The sequence below is a fragment of the Pongo abelii genome, chromosome 17 (genome assembly GCF_028885655.2).
Source record: "Pongo abelii isolate AG06213 chromosome 17, NHGRI_mPonAbe1-v2.0_pri, whole genome shotgun sequence".
In the NCBI taxonomy this organism is placed as follows: Eukaryota; Metazoa; Chordata; class Mammalia; order Primates; family Hominidae; genus Pongo; species Pongo abelii.
In genome coordinates, this window is record NC_072002.2 from 64,143,321 (window position 1) to 64,162,278 (window position 18,958).

Below are 18,958 nucleotides of genomic sequence, written 5' to 3' on the forward strand. Positions count from 1 at the left end.
AGCCCATCTGTATCCATCTGAACCATCCTCAGTTTCATCTCCTCCATGAAACCCACTCCCTTGTCTCACCCTGAATAATAAAGTATCTATGCCTTGTGCATGTCTCTTGCGTTGCATATGTTGGTTACATTATGCCATCATTTTTTGTCTACAAGTAGGCAGGCTCCTACTGGACTCTATATTTCTTGAGGATGATGACTCACAAAGAGTTTGCACATAGTATGTACTCAATACAATTTGCTGAACTGAGCCCAAGTGTCTCAGAAAAAATCCAGCAGTTAATTGCAAAGCATCAAAGCACTTGGAGTCTCAAAAAAAAAAGTTTAGCAATTTCTTTTCTAGGCCACAATATCACCTAGCATTCAGAAATTATAAAGAAATTTCATCCTTCTTTGCCACAAAAAGAACTGGCACAGTAACCCCGTGAGAGGTAAGTACAAATCTTAAAAAGAATATTAAATCACGCTAAACACAGCGATCAATGCTGAAAAGGATACACAGCAAGACTCAAGTTCAACAACCAAATTAAATCTCACTCCAAGAAGCATCAGGCTTGGCTCTATTGTTAGTGAAGAAAAAAAAATAAGAGAGTAAGTCACACTTGTCTCTGGGACTGCATAATTAGTTACCAGATCTAACTAAAATCCCTCTCATTGCCAAGGCTGTCCAACATAACTCAAGTTAACAACCTACTCCAACAAGTTGATTTGTTGGTATATAATACATACTCAATGTATGTTTGCTAAATGGTCACTCCTTAACTCATTCTACAGGATGCAGTGTCCCAGGCCCAAGAAAGAACACTTAAAATCATTCAGTGATTCCCTAAGAAACATTTCAGACCAAATGCCAGTTTAATAACATCCCTGTTCAGCCAAGCAGCCAGCACAGTTTTTTAATTACAGAAGGTGAGAGACCAAGCACTCAGGAACCACAGATGGTGCCTGATTTGATTTTTTAACTTCCAGGGTATAAAAACACCTAATTTTTACATCTTAAAATGATGACAAGGATTCTCTGTTCAATTCCATGTGCCACTCAAATCACAACCTTGGCCAAATTTACAGTTGGGTCAATTAAGGAGTATACACACAGCTTTGTTACCAATCTAATAAAATAATGAAGATGATGATAAACACATTTCATAGAAGTAAAATGTAATATTTCAAGGCCAAAACTCTAACAAAAGACAATAAGCAATTTCCAGCTGAAATCTCTTAAGTCTTCCATTCACTAAAAAAAATTCCTCAGAATTCTAAATTCTTGTTTCTCAGCTAATCTAGAAGTAAATAATTGTATTTTAAGTGAAGAGTGACAAGATTTGACTGCTTACTAGGTTTGACATCAAGCAAGCCATTCATATTGCATTATTTCCCAACTAGCACTTATATCACTTTAGCTTTCTTATAAGGCCAAATATCTTCCTTAGTTCCAAAAAATAAATATAAACTCACCTACAAAAAGTATAGTAACACATTCAAGCATTTCATACAGCAAAAATAATCTTAAAAGTTCTTGAAATTTGCAGGTCAATGACAAAATAAACTGAGGTTCTTTGAGCAAAGGTCTTTGCAAAGATTCAGTGTGTTTACTGTATTGTGAAGTTCTATAACTTAGAGTTCTCTAAGAAAGAACATTTCTCTCCTAAGAGTTCTCTCTCAATGCTGGGCACAGTGGCACATGCTATAGTGCCAGCTACTCAGGAGGCTGAGGCAGGAGGATCTCTTGAGCTCAGGAGTTGGAGGCCAGCTTGGGCAACATACCAAGACCCTGTCTCTTAAAACAAACAAACAAACAAGAGTTCTCCCTTAAAGAGTTTTAAATTACCACAATGGCTCCAGACAAATATTTTAATATTTTAAGTCTTAGTTTCTATAAGATCATATTAACAGCAAACATTTACCGAGTACTCTACCCTTTGACAGGCATTGTGATGAGCACTTTATACTCAATGTCATGTTAACGTTAATCCTGACAATAACTCTTGATGAATAGTTAATGATTATGATCATCATTTTACAGATGAAGACATCAAGGCTCAGATAGGTTAGTTTAATTAGAGTAAGGGGCAGAAACCAGATTTGAACTCAAATCTATACTCTCAAGGAAAAAAATTAAAAGGAAAATATCCTTTAAATTATTTTTAAAGATATGTTTCTATACAAAGTTGAGGGAAAATATTCAACCAATTCATGTTTTACTGAACGCTGTAAACACAAAACCCCAAGTACTATGGGCCCGGTTAGGAGGGAGACATCTGAAGTACTATGTATTAGTTTATACATCAAGATGACACACTATGTATTCATCAACACATACTAGAATTCTTGACTCCTTCAAAATCCAATGTACAAATAATCTAAAACAACGAATAAATATAAGCTATTATCATCCGTATTGTACAGAACAAGGTCACTAAAATCCCAGCCCTATCCCTGGAGTTTTCTCACTTTAAAGCCCCACTGCTCTAGTCCCTATGAACTTCACCAGGGGAAGGAGTAGACAAGCGAGATGATATCTAGGGTCCCTTAAGGTTCCATTAATCTACACTCAAAATTAAGCTGCAGTCCCTGTTAGTTCATTCTATTCAGCATCCATTCAGCACCATGTGCTGAGTGAAACAGCACTCTTGTGTTGTCCTTAGGGAGAGAAGCAGAGAACAGTACAATACTGTCCTAATCAAATGCCTTCCATCACAGTAGGAGCGGAAGGGAAGACAGCAAAAAAATTATTTTTAAAAAGCACTCACTGATCATTAGAAAACAAAGCAAGCAGAAAAATGAAACATATGGATTTAAATCAGAATACATATAGTCATTAAAAGAAATGTTAAAAGACAGAGTTTTTGTCTTTGTTTTCTTTGCATTCAGAAGGTTGAACTGCCAGTTTTTTAATGCTGCCCAAAATTACACTGTGCCAAATACAAGTAGTAAAAACTTAATCGAACAGGGCTGTACTCCAAAAACAGGTTAACAGAGTACCTTAGAAGTTCAGAATAAAATTGGCTTCCTTAAAATGGAAGACACATAATTAAATTATATTTATTAAAAACTTACATTCAGAAAATAAAAGACTCACGGTAGAGTCTATGTTTTTGCCACTTTAATAATGAAACTAACATTGAAGTTATTCTAAAATATTAGATTTAAACTTCTAATTAGCAAAACCAAAAATGTCTCTTGTAGGTTAATCATAAAGAGGAAAGGCAAAAGGACTCTTCTAAAAAGAAAAGTGATCTGCATTTCAGTGCACTACAGTATTTATAAGCTTGTATCCTATACCATTCCAATCAGATCAGTAATAATTCTGGTTGACTGCTATTATTTTGGTCAAACAGAAATGTTTCTAATTACCCTAAAAGATAATATACTCTACCAGGTTTGATTATAAAATGTGCCTATTAGAAAAGTTTAATTGATTTTGTTCCACTGATAACGTAAGGGAAAGAAAGGGAGAGAAGAGACAGAAATATTACAAAACAATCACACCTATTATATGACCAAAGAACAGTTCAGGAATTCCTAGAGGCACTTTTGTTTTTCTGCAGAGACAGATTACAAGTCTTATATATTACAAGTCAGTATTTTAAAGGAATAAGTCCATGCTTTCTTTTTTCTCTGGGCCGCATTTTTCCATATGGGTTTGCTTTTTGCGTTGCTTACCTATAACTAATAAGGTTAAATTATTAAATTTGTTATTTAAACAAACAAAGCAAAAACCACCCAACCACATACTATACAATTTTGGGTTTACCTCCTGAGCTACTACCGCCTGCCCCAGTCTCTAGGGCCCAGTTCCAGCAGAGAAAAGAGAGCAGGGAACCTGCTGCCGTCGCAGCCAAAGCACCTGAGCCATCTGGAAAAACAAAGCTGGTTTCACAGGACTCACTGCCACTGAGTTTGGCAAAACAAACATGCCACAGGTTTTGAAAGTGATTCCAAAGAAAGAGTTTCAAAAATGTTTTAAGCCTGGGGAGAATGGAAAGGAAACTGCTTGTGTTAGAGAGGGGGTAATTAACAAATTTTAAATATACTTCCACAAATTTCCTTTCTTGTATCATTTTTTTGTTTTGTTTTGATCTCTCACAAGTCAGCCACTGCCTTCACTGTTTGGAATCCTTGGCTCTCCACTGATCTGCCAGCATGAGGCCAATGCTGACTGGAAGCGCGGTGTGCATAGGCAGAGCCTGCCAAACAGCGGTTCCCACTGGAGGGTTTTGGGCTGCTTCACTGGGGGACACTGAAATGTAAGCCTTTTCCCCGTTTTGGTTCATTTTCTCTATAAGAATATCCACTAATCTGGCAGGAAAGGGAATAGGGTGGGTAAAATCCTGGTGCCAGCATTCTAGCAGCCTAGTCAAGACACCTTACTCTTCCATATGTGGCCTTTCCACTGAGCCCTTGTCTCAGTAGGCCACCCTCCTTCCCCATTGCCTGAGAGTTCATTCAGGAGACTCTCTGGGTTCAGCCTCTATGGATAACAGATCTCTAGTACTAAACTGGGAATGGGGGGGTGGCCTCCTAACGCATGGGAAGAGACAGAACCTTGGACAGAACTGCTTCTTCCAACCAAGCCTGAATGCCTTCAGAGACACCTGGCACTTCCAATTCCTAAGCCTTTCCAGGATTCTGGAATAAGAACTGGCTTTTTTTCTGGAGTTCTCCAACCCTGAAGCCATTTAGCTTTCAGCTTTCACAGATCAGTGAAGCTCATCATTACTCCATTTTCCAACTTTAAAAATGTTATTAACATTGTGTTCCCCTCTCTTCTTCAATCTAATAAATTCATGACTTTTTAAAAGTCCTTTTGCTGATATTTTATTGGAGTTCCAGGAGAAAGCAAACATGCAGGTTTAATCCACTATGCTTGAGAGCAAGTCCCACAAAATAACTTTTTAAAAATAAATTTATGTTGAACTGTTTTACGCCATGGAAGTGCCATTAAAGCCATGCTTCTGCTTGGCCTTGTCGAGTCCCTGTCCCTTTCCTACTCTCCACAAAGCTGTACTCACAGGTCATACAGTGTCTTGGGCCTATGCACCTTGCTCGCCCCAGGTCTGGGCAGCTGATCTGCTGCCTCCCTCCCCTCAGTGCTCACAGAGCTGCCCACCGGGCCACAGGTGGTAATCTCTTTCAAAACAGGACTAACGCTGGGCACAGTGGCTCACGCCTATAATCCCAGTACTTTGGGAGGCCGAGGCAGGTGGACCACTTGAGGTCAGGAGTTCGATACCAGCCTGGCCAACATGGTGAAACCCCATCTCTACTAAAAATACAAAAGTCAGCTGGGCATGGTGGCCCACACCTGTAATCCCAGCTACTTGGGAGGCTGAGGCAGGAGAATTGCATGAATCTGGGAGGCGGAGGTTGCAGTGAGCCAAGGTCGCGCCACTGCACTTCAGCCTGAGAAACAAGAGTGAAACTCCATCTCAGAAAAAAAAAACAAAACAGGACTAACTCCCTCTCTGGGCTCTTCATCCTAGCACCTCCTACTTCCCTGGACCTTCCTTTCAGCTTTATTTCCCACCACCCCCACTTTGTTGCTTTTATCTTCAGCCTCTCAATCTCCAAAGGCTTCTTCCCTCATTTAAAAATTAAATAAAAAATATTTGTAAAGAAACTATAGGCGGGTTCAGTGGCTCACACCTGTAATCCCAGCTCTTTGGAAGGCCAAGGAGGGCGGATCACTTGAGGTCAGGGTTTGGGACCAGCCTGGCCAACATGGTGAAACCCCATCTCTACTAGAAATATAAAAATCAGCTGGACATGGTGGCATGTGCCTGTGATTCCCAGCTACTCGGGAGGCTAAGGCAGGAGAATCACTTGAACCCAGGAGGTGGAGGTTGCAGTGAGCCAAAATCGCGCCACTGCACTCCAGCCTGGGCAAGAGAGCAAGACTCTGTCTCCAAAATAAAAGAAAAAGAAACTATCACTGCAGCATGGTGGAGTAGTTACTCCAATAAGCCCTCCAGTACAAAACATCTAGTTCTTGGCTAAAATAACACTTTTTAGTGCATTGATGGGCTTCCAGAATGTAAAGCAAATTTCTAAGGACTCCAACCCTATAACCAAAAGAACAACCTATGAGCAAATAAATGGACCTGAATCCAGAGTAAAACACTGAGCAGTAAGCAAACGCTAAGATAGGTAACCCTGAGGATGAATGCCAGTTAGAATGAAGCCCACTGACTAAGCCTCAGTCAGTGGCAAGGAATGGGGCCTGAACCTGAGACTCCACATTAAGTCAAGAATTGCTGCAGGAGGCTAACATGGCATCAGGTGTTACAGCCCCTGGACTCCTTTAGAAGCAAATGCCAATCTCTCCCTTATTTGGAGCCTCAAATAAGATCAAACAAGGCTAAGTGCGGTGGCTCATGCCTATAATCCCAGTGTTTTGGAAGGCCAAGGCAGGAGGATTGCTTGAGGCCAGGAATTTGAGACCAGCCTGGGCAACATAGTGAGACCCTATCTCTAGCAAAAATAATCTTTAAAAATTAGCCAGGCTTAATGGTATGTGCCTGTAGCCCTAGCTATTCAGGAGGCTGAGGCTTCAGTGAGCTGTGACTGTGCCATTGCACTCTAGCCTGAGTGACAGAAACTCTGTCTCAAAAAAAAAAAAAATAACAATAATACAAACAATGACATCAAATACATAAGGAAACAAGCCATGAGAAGTGTTTCCAAAAACAAACAGCAGATTTAGGCCCCTAAGGACTTAAAATATTGGATTTATGAGACACAAAATGTAAAATAAATATCAGTATTACCTTGGCAAGAATGGGGTATAATACCAAGCCGGAGGAAAGAAAAACTTACATTGAAGGCAAAAGGAAAATGGAAACAATTTTGTATTACTTCATAGTTTTGCCCAGGGCTGGCTTTGTCCCCTTTGACTGATTCTCAAAGGCATGGACTAATGGAAAGAGCTATCCTCATATAATAATACAAATTCTCCCTAACAATCTGCTACCACATCATACATAGCCTATGGGAAAATGTTCAAATACAAAATCCTCACAAATTTAGATTACAAACTAAGAGCTTACTGACAGTCACATTACTCTCATAAAGACTGCTTCACTGAAAATGCCAGCAATATCCATGTGATCACAGCAGTATTACAATGGATTGGAATAAAGAAAAAAATGCTGTATGTGGAATAAGCCAACATACCTAAGATGCCTCAGTTGACTTCGCTCAATTGTTTGCAGATGGCCCTCTACTTTTGTAAATTTGACCTTCAAACAACCTGTACCACTGTATATTATCGACCCCAGTCTTTCATATACCTAAATCAGACATCATATATCAGCTGATAAATGGATGTCTTCAGCTACTGCATGGTGATGCTCCATTTTTCCCCCTTTCAACAGTATCTCTGTAATCATTTAATTTTATTGCTCTTTTATCAACTGTAAAAAGAAATTGGTAGAAAATATAAAAAGGGCTAAAGTAGAAATCTCAAACTAACAACATGGAAGACTAAGGTAAAAATAATTACATATGCCAAAAACAGAAAGTTTTTAGTCTTAAAAGATATTCATTGGACTTAAGCTGGTGGACCAAGAGTAGGCTCAATTATAAACACTAAAGAACATGTATAGGGCCGGGTGAGGTGGCGCATGCCTGTAATCCCAGCATTTTGGGAGGCCGAGGCGGGCAGATCACCTGAGGTCAGGAGTTCGTGACCAGCCTGGCCAACATGGCAAAACTCTGTCTCTACTAAAAAAATACAAAAATTAGCCAGGCATGGTGGCGGGCACCTGTAATCCCAGCTACTCGGGAGGCTGATACAGGAGAATTGCTTGAACTCGGGAGGTGGAGGCTGCAGTGAGCCGAGATTGCACCACTGCACTCCAGCCCGGGTGACAGGGCAAGACTCCGCCTCAAAAAAAAAAAAAAAAAAACCATGTATAAAATCCTGAACTGTCAACTCTGTATAAAGGAAGCATATATTCACAATGATAGGTTCAAATTTAAAAAAAAGAAAGAAAAGGTCTGTCAATATACGGACAGAATCACTGAGAGATTACCACAGAGATGGCTCTTTCAGTGAGATAACCATCTTGATAATGTGGCCTATGGATGAAAAAGTGTCATTCTCCCACTACCCTTACATTAGGTTACCTAGGATGCACAAAAAAAAACCTTGCTTCCCAAGCTTGGACAAGGGTGGAGGGTGCAGGGATACTCTGAGATTTGGACCCCAAAACAAATACAGTATATCTCTAAAATGCATCAGTTCACTTAATGGTATATAATGAAAAATAATTTTATATTAAAATAAAAATGATATTGTTACAGGACAGATAAATATGTTACAGGAAAGGGGTCCCAATCCAGACCCCAAGACAGGGTTCTTGGATCTCGTGCAAGAAAGAATTCAGGACGAGTCCGCAGTGCAAAGTGAAAGCAAGTTTATTAAGAAAGTATAGGAATGAAAGAACGGCTACTCCAGAGACAGAGCAGTCCCCAGGGCTGCCAGTTGCCCATTTTTATGGTTATTTCTTGATTATATGCTAAACAAGGGGTGGATTATCTATGCCTCCCCTTTTTAGACCATATAGGGTAACTTCTTGAGATTGCCATGGCATTTGTAAACTGTCATGGCGCTGGTGGGAGTGTAGCAGTGAGGACGACCAGAGGTCACTCTCGTGGCCATTTTGGTTTTGGTGGGTTTTGGCCGGCTCCTTCACTGCAACCTGTTTTATCAGCAAGGTCTTCATGACTTGTATTTTGTGCCAACCTCCTATCTCATTCTGTGGCTTAGAATGTCTTAACTGTCTGGGAATATAGCCTGGTAGGTTTCAACTTAATTTACCCAGCTCCTATTCAAGATGGAGTTGTTCTGGTTCCCATGCCTCTGACAATATCATGTTAAATAAAGTATAAAATATGCATATTTTGTAGGACATAATACAAAACAAAGTGCTGGGTTTGCAGGTATTGAGTGGGCTATGCTCTTGGGCCCTGTGAGGATAAACATTCACTCCATTCTTGCTGCTAGCACTTCGTGGGAAGGCTTGCAACTTACCAAGCAGAACTATGGTTTTAGTACTACTGGCATCACAAACATGAAGGCCAGCATTAACAAAACTAACACACGCAAGACACAATTCTAATTAAAAGCTCTAACTTTAGACATCAGTATATATTTAACAAATATAGAAGGCTAATGATCAAAATAGTAAATTAAACATATCCATCTCTTGAAACTCAAACTCAATGTATAAAGCACAAGCTCTGAAAATCAATGCTAAATGATAAACAATAACTGTGAAAGATGATGGAGTGGTTTGGGAATAGTTACATTAAATTAATTAGATTCTACATAATTCTCACAAACATTCCCTCCTAGAAAAAAACAAAGTATATAACATTCAAAATACTAAAATTCTGCAGTATCTCTCACACACCAACTTAGTCAACTTCCTCAAAATCCTTGATTAAGTCTATACTATAACATACAGTTACATGGTAGTCAGAGAACATAATGGTCAATCCCAAAAAAAGATCAAGACCAGCAAAAAATCTAGCTATATTCAGAAACAACTTAGAAGGTCTTGACTTATGTTCCTTTCCTACTTAGTGACCGAGAAAGAGACAGAAAATGTATTTTGCCTGTGAAAGTTTAGGGGGAAGAGGAAGCAGTACCTGTTTTTCCAGTACCACTAATCAAATGTGGAGTCAAAGGGACTTTTATTATTGAAATAAATTTTGGTGAAATGACAAATGCTCAATCTCTAAAAATATTAGGACGGTTCAGCTTGCTTCCTGTGCCTCAGCTCCCTTTTCCAAGGTAGCTTAATGAAAGGTAGCTTCAATAAAATTTGGCTGCCTAGGCCGGGCCCAGTGGCTCACACCTATAATCCCAGCACTTTGGGAGGCCGAGGTGGGCAGATCACAGGAGGTCAGGAGTTCAAGACCAGCCTGACCAACATGGTGAAACCCCCGTCTCTACTAAAAATACAAAAGTAACCAGGCATGGTGGCACATGCCTCTAATCCCAGATACTTGGGAGGCTGAGGTAGGAGAATCACCTGAACCCGGGAGGCGGAGGTTGCAGTGAGCCGAGATCGTTCCATTGCACTCCAGCCTGGGCAACAAAAGTGAAACTCTGTCTCAAAAAAAAAAAAAAAAAAAAAAAATTGGCTGCCTATCTTTTTTGGAGCAGAATCTCAAAAGTTCAGCAGGCATTACTTCAGAGTAGAAAGCACAGAATCCAAGAAAGGAATGTCTGTCTGATCTACAGTGAAACTGGAGAGTTGTTTTCCCTGAGAAGACAAGGTAAACATTTTTCTCCAAGGGAAATACTCATGGGGCAGCCCCTAAACACCTGGGGCTCTCACAGTTACAAAGTGGGAAAGGGGAAAAGACACACACACACACACACACACACACACCTATACCTGCCTTGGGCTTTAAAAGAAAAAATATATATATATATAAACATATGTATACACACATACACATATATATATACACACACACACATATTCATTGTCATTTTATTCACCCTTTATAGGAAATTATTCTTAATAAATTGTAACATGGTACAGTATCTGAAATTTAACATTTTTTTAACAGCATCAAAGAGAACTTCAGTTCCTATCCCCTTCCCCCCATCCCTCAAAGTTAATGAGGTAGTAATTCATACTAACTCAAAACTGGACAAAACAATAAATGACTTTCCATGAAATGGTCTTCTGGGACAGAAGGGAAAAGATGACAGCAAATAAAACTGCTAAAATTGATATGCTTGCTTTATTCAAGAATAATAAAGTTATCTACATTTTAGCTATGAAATGTAGAATAATACCTGTGATACTGTGATGGTTAATATCAAGTGTCAACTTGATCGGATTGAAGGATGCAAAGTACTGTTCCTGGGTGTGTCTGTGAGGGTGTTGCCAAAGGAGATTAACGTTTGAGTCAGTGGACTGGGAGAGGCAGACCCACCCTCAATCTGGGTGGGCACCATTTAATCAGTTGCCAGCACCAATAGAATAAAGCGGGCAGAAGAAGATGGAAGGAACAGACTTGCTGAGTCTCCCGGCCTTCATCTTTCTCCCATGCTGGATGCTTCTTGCCCTCAAACACTGGACTCCAGGTTCTTCAGTTTTTGGACCCTTGGACTTACACCAGTGGTTTGCCAGGGACTCTTGGGCCTTCAGACACAGACTGAAGGCTGCACTGTCAGCCCTACTTTTGAGGTTTTGGGACTCAGATTGGCTTCCTTGCTCCTCAGCTTGCACAAGGCCTATTGTGGGACTTCACATTGTGATCATGTGAGTCACTACTCCTTAATAAACTCCCCTTCATATATACATCTATGCTATTAGTTCTGTCCCTCCAGAGAACCCTAATACAATAACTTTCAAAGAAAAGTAGAACATATGATTTCCCTTCCCTGCAACCAGCCAACTATGTCATCTGTTGGAAAGAAACTTTAGAACACTTACGAAACAAACTGAATTGTGATATTTTTAATTCAGTATGCTCTCAAGGATGAAACTTGAATTTAAATACACTCAACCTGTATTTGTCCAGTATCAGTAGAGGAAAACAAAAATATTTCCACATAAACAGAAAACAAAAGATTGATGATATCTTGCTCAAGCACAAACTAGAGTTTGCTCATCTATCTGCATATTTGGGGACAGGGCATATGTAAACTGCAGCAAATTCCATTCAGTCTACAAACTTCTGACCAAAGAAAATGAAGAGCTCTTGCCTGCTAAATGTTCTGCATGCCTTGCACACAGCATTGCTATGAAGCAGTAGTTTCCTGCCCTGTGATGTTTGCCACCTTTCAGTTTTCTCAAAACCTGCAGAACTTAGTGAGATTCGGACCTTACATAAATGAAAGGCGATAGACTCCTTGGACATGAACCTGCCAAATGGCTATCAAGGTGGCCAGTCACAGAAAAGATGTTAAAATGTTAGAAGATGGTAAAATCGTATTTTCAAAGTGTGAGTCAAGAAGAATGTCCTTTTCTAATTTGGAAATACACTGAGGATAAGAACGAAGAAAAAGATTGCAGTAAAACAGAAATTCATATTCTATTTCTCCAAAACCATTTCCTGATCTTGAAAGAGGCCGTAAGGAGCCTAAAGAAGGATGAAATGACTGTCCTAAGTTGCTCAATAGTATGTGTAGAAAATTGCTCTACCATCAGGTAATGGGGTCTCAGAGGGAGAAGAGATAAATACACACGGTCACTCTGCTACTTGAGTTGAAAGTATTGTAAAATATTGTTTTCTTGTACCATGTCATTTCATTTGCTCAAAATGTAACATAATACCTTAATATATTTCAATGATATAACCAGAATTTCCATAAGATTTTTGCCATCTAAAAATAGTTTTAAGAAATGCTTGAATGCACAAAAGGTTAACTTTCCACAGAATCTTTTCTACTTCCTCATAATATTGTTTTTAAAAATTCTAGGCCGGGCACAGTAGCTCATGCCTGTAATCCCAGCACTTTGGAAGGCCAAGGTGGGTGGATTACTTGCGGTCAGGAGTTCAAGACCAGCCTAGCCAACATGGTGAAACCCCATCTCTACTAAAAATACAAAAATTAGCTGGGCGTGGTGGAATGCGCCTGTTGTCCCAGCTACTCAGGAGGCTGAGACAGGAGAATTGCTTGAACTCAGGAGGCAGAGGCTGCAGTGAGCCAAGATCGCACCCCTGCATTCCAGCCTGGGCAACAGAGCGAGAATCCATCTCAAAAAAAAATAAAAATATAAATATAAATAAAAATTATATAATAGAATTTAAGAAATATTCCCCATAGACATGGATATACTGAAAAATCAGTACATTGTGATGTTGACCTGGATGAACAGTAACTCTTTTATACGTTTATTTCCCTTTGTCAATATTTGACTTTGACATTTAAAAACAGGTATTTAGCAACACAGTTGAAACCACAGTGAAAAATTACTCCTAGGTATACGAAAGTTAAGTGTGATTATGTATATGCATAAATCCACATAGCACACAGACCTCCATTAAAAGTATACACATCTCAAAGTTCTCTCCCAATACCTGTCCCCACAAGAGATGGTAACATACGACCTTGAATCACACAGGTGATGCTGTCAGCCTGATGAGGGTGGAGATCTATTTTGAAAACAGAACTCGGAAAACCATGGGACAACACTGCCTTGCCCTCAGAAAGGAAAGATTGTGTGAAGGGTAATCTTTCCCTGTATCTTCAGAAAAAGATGACACACTTTGGCATCATAAAACTGTCCTTGAAAATGTTACTTCTGATAAAGTGTCGTAGTCCCAAAGACACTCAGACCCAGAAGCTATTGCTGCACGCTATGAAAGTAAACTTTAACATAAAATCTGACTAGTTGGCTCCCTTAATAATATATTGACTTGGCAATGATATTTAAAACTGACACCTCTGTTTTCTGAAAGAAATACATATTTATGTGAGTTTTATTTTTTATATTACTTTCTTCTTCATCCACATGCATGAAAGTCAAAATAAATGAAAGCGTCAACCCCAGCAGCTTTCTTATTTAAAACGAAAAAAAAAAACAAAAAACACTTGAGTCTTGACTCATTTAATACAGAAAAAGAAAAAATGACAGTATAAGTTCATTTTAAAATGAAAATTATAAGGATAACTGGAATTTTCAAAATTATACTTTTATTCCTGAAATTTTATCCTTAAATGTTACACATGCTATATCCAGAACATCTTTAAAAATAATACTTACTGTAATTGCCAGGAGATTTTTCTTCATAAGTAAAATGAAGTTGTAATTCCTCCTCTGACATCTGACAGATGAACACTTTCAGCAAACAGCAAATAATAAACAAAGCATTGTGTGTCTGCCAAATGAAGATGTGGCTAGAAAGACCAAAATCATACAAGAATAAATATTTAAACATAAGCATCGTAGTTTACTTCTAGTTCATGATTTCTTCCTGATTTGACAACCATTTTGTCCATCCTATTGGTAATATCAGGATAATGTCCATATCTTTTAATGGCTCATGATTTATTACATTGTACCAGTGATATTATGTTTTACTTCATAGTTCATTCCACGTATTTTACATAGTGAATCTACGTAATAAAAATCTTTACTGATGACTGTGGGAATGATGGTTCTTTGTTCCTAATAGGTATACCACATACAGGCAATTAAAAGAGAAGAAAGCTACAAAAAACATTTTAAAAATTGTGGTAACATAAAAAGAATACATGCAAATATGTAACCAAAATTTTCAATGAGGCATTGCCAGTAGCACAGTAAAATACTTTTTATTTGTATTAATGACCATGAACTCCCAAGAAAAACTTTATTGGATTCAATGTAATTTGTTTATAAGCAAGACAATGCAAAATATTTTAATCTTTTCAGAGACTGACATCCAAACATGGTTTTGAAAAATGCTTCAGTGCATAAAAAGTTAACCTTCCATTGATGTAAAGAATATAACGGAAATAACGGCAACAGATGTAGAATGAAATAAAACTCAGACTAAGTCATCATTTAAACTAGATAGCAGCAGTAGTGATACTGGGGGGGAGGGGAATTACCTTCTTAATGATAATTACATCATTATTCATCTTCTTAAAGAATACAGTCTAAAGATTGTCTAAAAAGCTGAAATCAGATTCCAGAATCTATAATCTCACCCCAGTGACTTAGACACTAACCTAAAAGCTCTCTACCTTTTTTCCTTAATAATAATTCCTTCACAGAGATTTTCAAAAGACCACAGTCCATTTCCACCAATAAATGAAAACTAAAATTCACATTGTTAAATATAAAGCAAACATGGTTTAATTAGCCAGCTTACTTCTGACATTCTGCTGAAAGTTTTAGTTCTTTGGTTCTAGAAAGGAAGACCTTAATTAGTGCACCAAGATTTCCTGTTCGAGGATTGTTTTCAACTGCAAGAGAAGAAAAGGTTTTAAAAAGTTAAATTTAAGAACTAAAATCAAAGTGAGCTTATCATAACATTTATAAAACCAAATGTCATATTAAAATTGCTCAGTGACCAACCTTACTGTTAATTTCATTCCTAAGCAATGAGAGAACTAAGCAATGAGAGAAACTGCTGCTCTTGGTCTTAATTCTAAACATCAAAAACTGATTTGCAAAATGAAAATGATAGAAATAGTACAAGTAGCCATCTTATCTCAGAATCCAAAATCATAAAGGAAAAAATAATAGTTAATAGACACATTCAACTTACACACTAAATCCTTCTCTAGAAAGGAGATTTTTAAAAACTCAAAAATTGATCATCTATGTCTCCAGTATATAGAATATAATAAACTATAAAAGTTTATTAAATCTAAAACACTCTTCAGATTACAAATCATTTGAATGAAATATTAAGAAAACATATCAACAAAGCAGTGTGGCTAGAGGGGGCGCTATTTGAGCAGACAAAACTTTAAAGAATTTTTTTTTTAACTTTAAACGATGGGCATTTCAGCAACTATATCAGGAATCAGAAGATTTAGTTTCTAGATCCAGGTCTATAATTAACTGAATACTGAACCTCAGACAAATCACTTTACTTCTCCAACCTCAGTTTTCTCATCTGTAAAAGAAACAACAGCTAACATATGCTGAACAACATAGAGTAGGTGCTTTACATGCATTAACTCATTTAATCCTCACACCAACCCTCCAGGAAAAAAAAAAGCACTAGTATCACTTCCATTTCACAGATCCTCACCTGGAGGTTGTTACTTGCTCAAGGAAACATCCTTATCAACTGGCTCAAATCTTTGACTTTAAACTGCTAGGTTGAAGCAACCTCTATAATCAACAAATTGGACTTAATGAAACTATAAAGCTCTATTGGACTGCACAGCAAGTCACAGAAGCACGGAAGCTAAGAATTCATCAGAAGGGAGAGACTATTTTGTAGAACCTTTCATTTGACTGATGAAGAGACAGGCTCAGAAAGGCTAAGCGCTGAGCTTAAAGTCAACAACATGTTAGTAGCAAACACAGTCTTTTTCCTTGACCAGTAGTTTTCAAAATGTGAGATTCCAGGGTCCTGGATAATTGTTTCTCTTCTGAAGTGTATTTTTAACTAGTTTGAAAACTAGAAATGCAAATACTCAAACACACTGACTTAGGCTGCCAGGAAAGTTCATTCTTACGCAGATATGGGAATTTCGCACATATTTGAACTTTTTTTTTTAACGTAGAAACAGGGTCTCAATCTACCACCCAGGCTGGACAGCAGTGGTGCAATCATAGCTCTCTGCAACCTTGAGCTCCTGGGTTCAAGTGATCCTTCTGCCTCAGCCTCCCAAGTAGTTAGTGCTACAGGCATGCACCACCATGCCCAGCTAATTGTATTTTTTGTAGAAATGGTTTTGCCTTACGTTGCCCAAGCTGGTATATTTGAACTTATTGAAATGTGTCAAGATTTGAAAAAATGAAGTTTTCCAGAATTTTTTTAAAATTCAGGCCCATACATATATATTTTAAAATATTATACATGGGAATAAGTACAGCATTACAGCATACCTGCATTGTGCTTAATAACTGCCAAGCTCACTCCCTGCTGCATATATATTTTTGTCACGACTTGAGAGTCAATTCAAGTAACTGCCTAACTTTCTAACTGTGATAAAATGTCAAGCACTTTGCTATTCCAAGCGTGGCTCATGGACTGGCCACAAGAGCATTATCTGAGAGCTTGGTGGAAGTTCAGAATCCCAGGTCCACCATACTCCTAACTGAAGTTGACAGTACTTCTCAAAGTTTAATGTGCATTTAAATCACAAGTCATTCTTATTTAAATGCAAATGGACTGCACATGTGTGAAATGTGCACTGAGATTCTGCATCTCTACCACTCCCCAGTGACATCCACTACTGCTGCTGCTGGCTGAAGAATCCCACTGTGAGTAGCAAGGTGCAACATTTGTTGTCAGTCAGCGGAGTTTTTGTCCAGCCTTCACAATCAAGAATAGATATGTGATCAGATAGTACATAATGTTAAGAGTTTCACTTTGAAACAAAAATGTCCTATTCCTCTTTCAAGCTTTAGGGTTAATGAAAGAATACCCAGAGACCTCAGGATAAACTTTTTAAGAAAAAAAAAAAACAACAGTTAAGGTTTGCAAACGCATCTCTGTGGGACTTAATATTATCTAGCCATTGTAAATCCAAACGAAATGCTGAAACAAACTAAGCTGAGGATAACATGACTACAATCACCACTCAGAATCCCAACTTTGAAATCTTTGTTCATTCAACAGCCCCCTTTATTACTGAATGGCCTTGTAATTGTTGAATGTATAAATGATTAGCTATTTAAGAAAACAAAACAAAACATCTTGTGTTTTTGGAAAGAGTAACCAGACTACTTGACTGATGTAATTAAAGCGCCGTGTACCTTCTTCATTGATTCGTTCAATCAGCATGTATTTATTGAGCTACTCTTATGTGCCCACACTGTTTCAGATTCTAAGGAGATACTTGTAAAGAGAACTCCCTGTCTTCATGGAGCTTACCTACCAAGACAGTTAAAAAGTTTCCATGATACTCTTTTGGATAAGATGAAGATTAGGGCAATAAGTTAATAAAATTAAATACACTCAATGATTTTAAACAATACTCCATGGTAGATTCAAGATTCCAAAATATCTCAATGGTAGAAGAAAAGAAATTTTACATGATCACAGTTAATTGGTGCAAATAAAATGCTATGTTGAAGCTGAATGAGCTTCGGGAGCCAGAGTAACAACACAGGAGGTCCGACAGGAAAGCAGAAAAGTGTAATGGTACTAGATTACAGATTCTGACAAAGTTCAAATCTCAGTTCCACCACTGACCAGCTGTAGAACACTTGGCAACTTACCTAAGTGGCCCCTGCCTCAGTTTCCTCATCTGTAAAATTAAGATAACAAGAGTGCTCAATAAAGAGCTAACTTACCTGATGCTAGAGCTTGAACTTGTAGCAGTCTGTTAACTAGTGATGTTTGTGTAAAGAAGGGAATGCCCCCATCTCTACAAGAATTCAAGCAAAGTTTGGGTAACATTCAGGTAAGGGTATTGCAGACAGGATTTCTGTTTGAGATGAGAGGTTAAATTTGCTTCTAGTCCCTGAAACAAACTTTTCTAAGATCTCATCGAAAGACTCATGAGCTCTAAAATCCAACAACCAATGTAGAGAAAATACAGAGGAGACAGGACAAGATGACCCCACGCAGGGATACAATGAACAAAATCTATGTTGTGGGAAACTCCACCACCCATTTTCTTCAATAAATACACTGAGAGAGGGAAAAGAAGAAACAGACAGATGAAAAGGGAAACTTGCTTTGAAAAGAAATGTAAAGACATAACCAAAAATAATGTGTGAACTTATTTGGCCCCCAATTCAAACAAAATGAGACAGTTACAAATTTGAACACTGAATATTTTGTGATATTAAAAGCTGTTTTTTTAATAAGATAGTGGTACTTTTTTTTAAGAATCCTTATTTAGAGATACATATTCGGCCTGGACAACACAGCAGCATATGGTAGAGGGAGAGGCAGAAAGACACTGATATAGATGTTCAATCTGGGAACTTCCGAATTCCCTCATACCCCAAAGCCAAGAAGTGAGGATAATGAAGGTCCCATTTAAACTAAGAAACTTGGACAAATAAAACCTTCTTGGGCTCTATAAATTAGGTTGGGAAACTATATCAACTTGCTCTCAAACTAAAATAACAGCAGATTCAACAAGCATCTATAGGATCTACATAAGCAACAGAGGAAATAAACACAGCCTCTCTGGGAGCAAACAATGCAGCTTCATGGGTTACACCCCATCCCCTTACTCTGCTTTATTTTTCTGAACAGCCACCATTATATAAACTAGATATATTTATTTATTCTCTGGTTCCTCAATGAAATAGATAGATCCATAAGGTCAGAGACCCAGGTCAGTGTTTTTTGCAGTC

The 18,958-nt window shown here is 38.2% G+C and overlaps 1 protein-coding gene across 11 annotated transcripts in view; it reads right to left on the reverse strand.

Annotated features, from left to right (window-relative positions):
• The window catches only part of DYM (dymeclin), a 413,664-nt gene that overhangs the window by 318,203 nt on the left and 76,503 nt on the right, over window positions 1-18,958 (reverse strand). For 10 of the 11 annotated variants that reach the window (NM_001133903.1, XM_054537559.2, XM_054537555.2 and 7 more), the window contains 2 exon segments: window positions 13,739-13,872; window positions 14,832-14,925. The exons of the other annotated variant lie outside the window; for it this stretch is intronic. In NM_001133903.1, coding sequence (NP_001127375.1) covers window positions 13,739-13,872; window positions 14,832-14,925 — 228 coding nt within the window. 11 annotated transcript variants of the gene reach the window in all.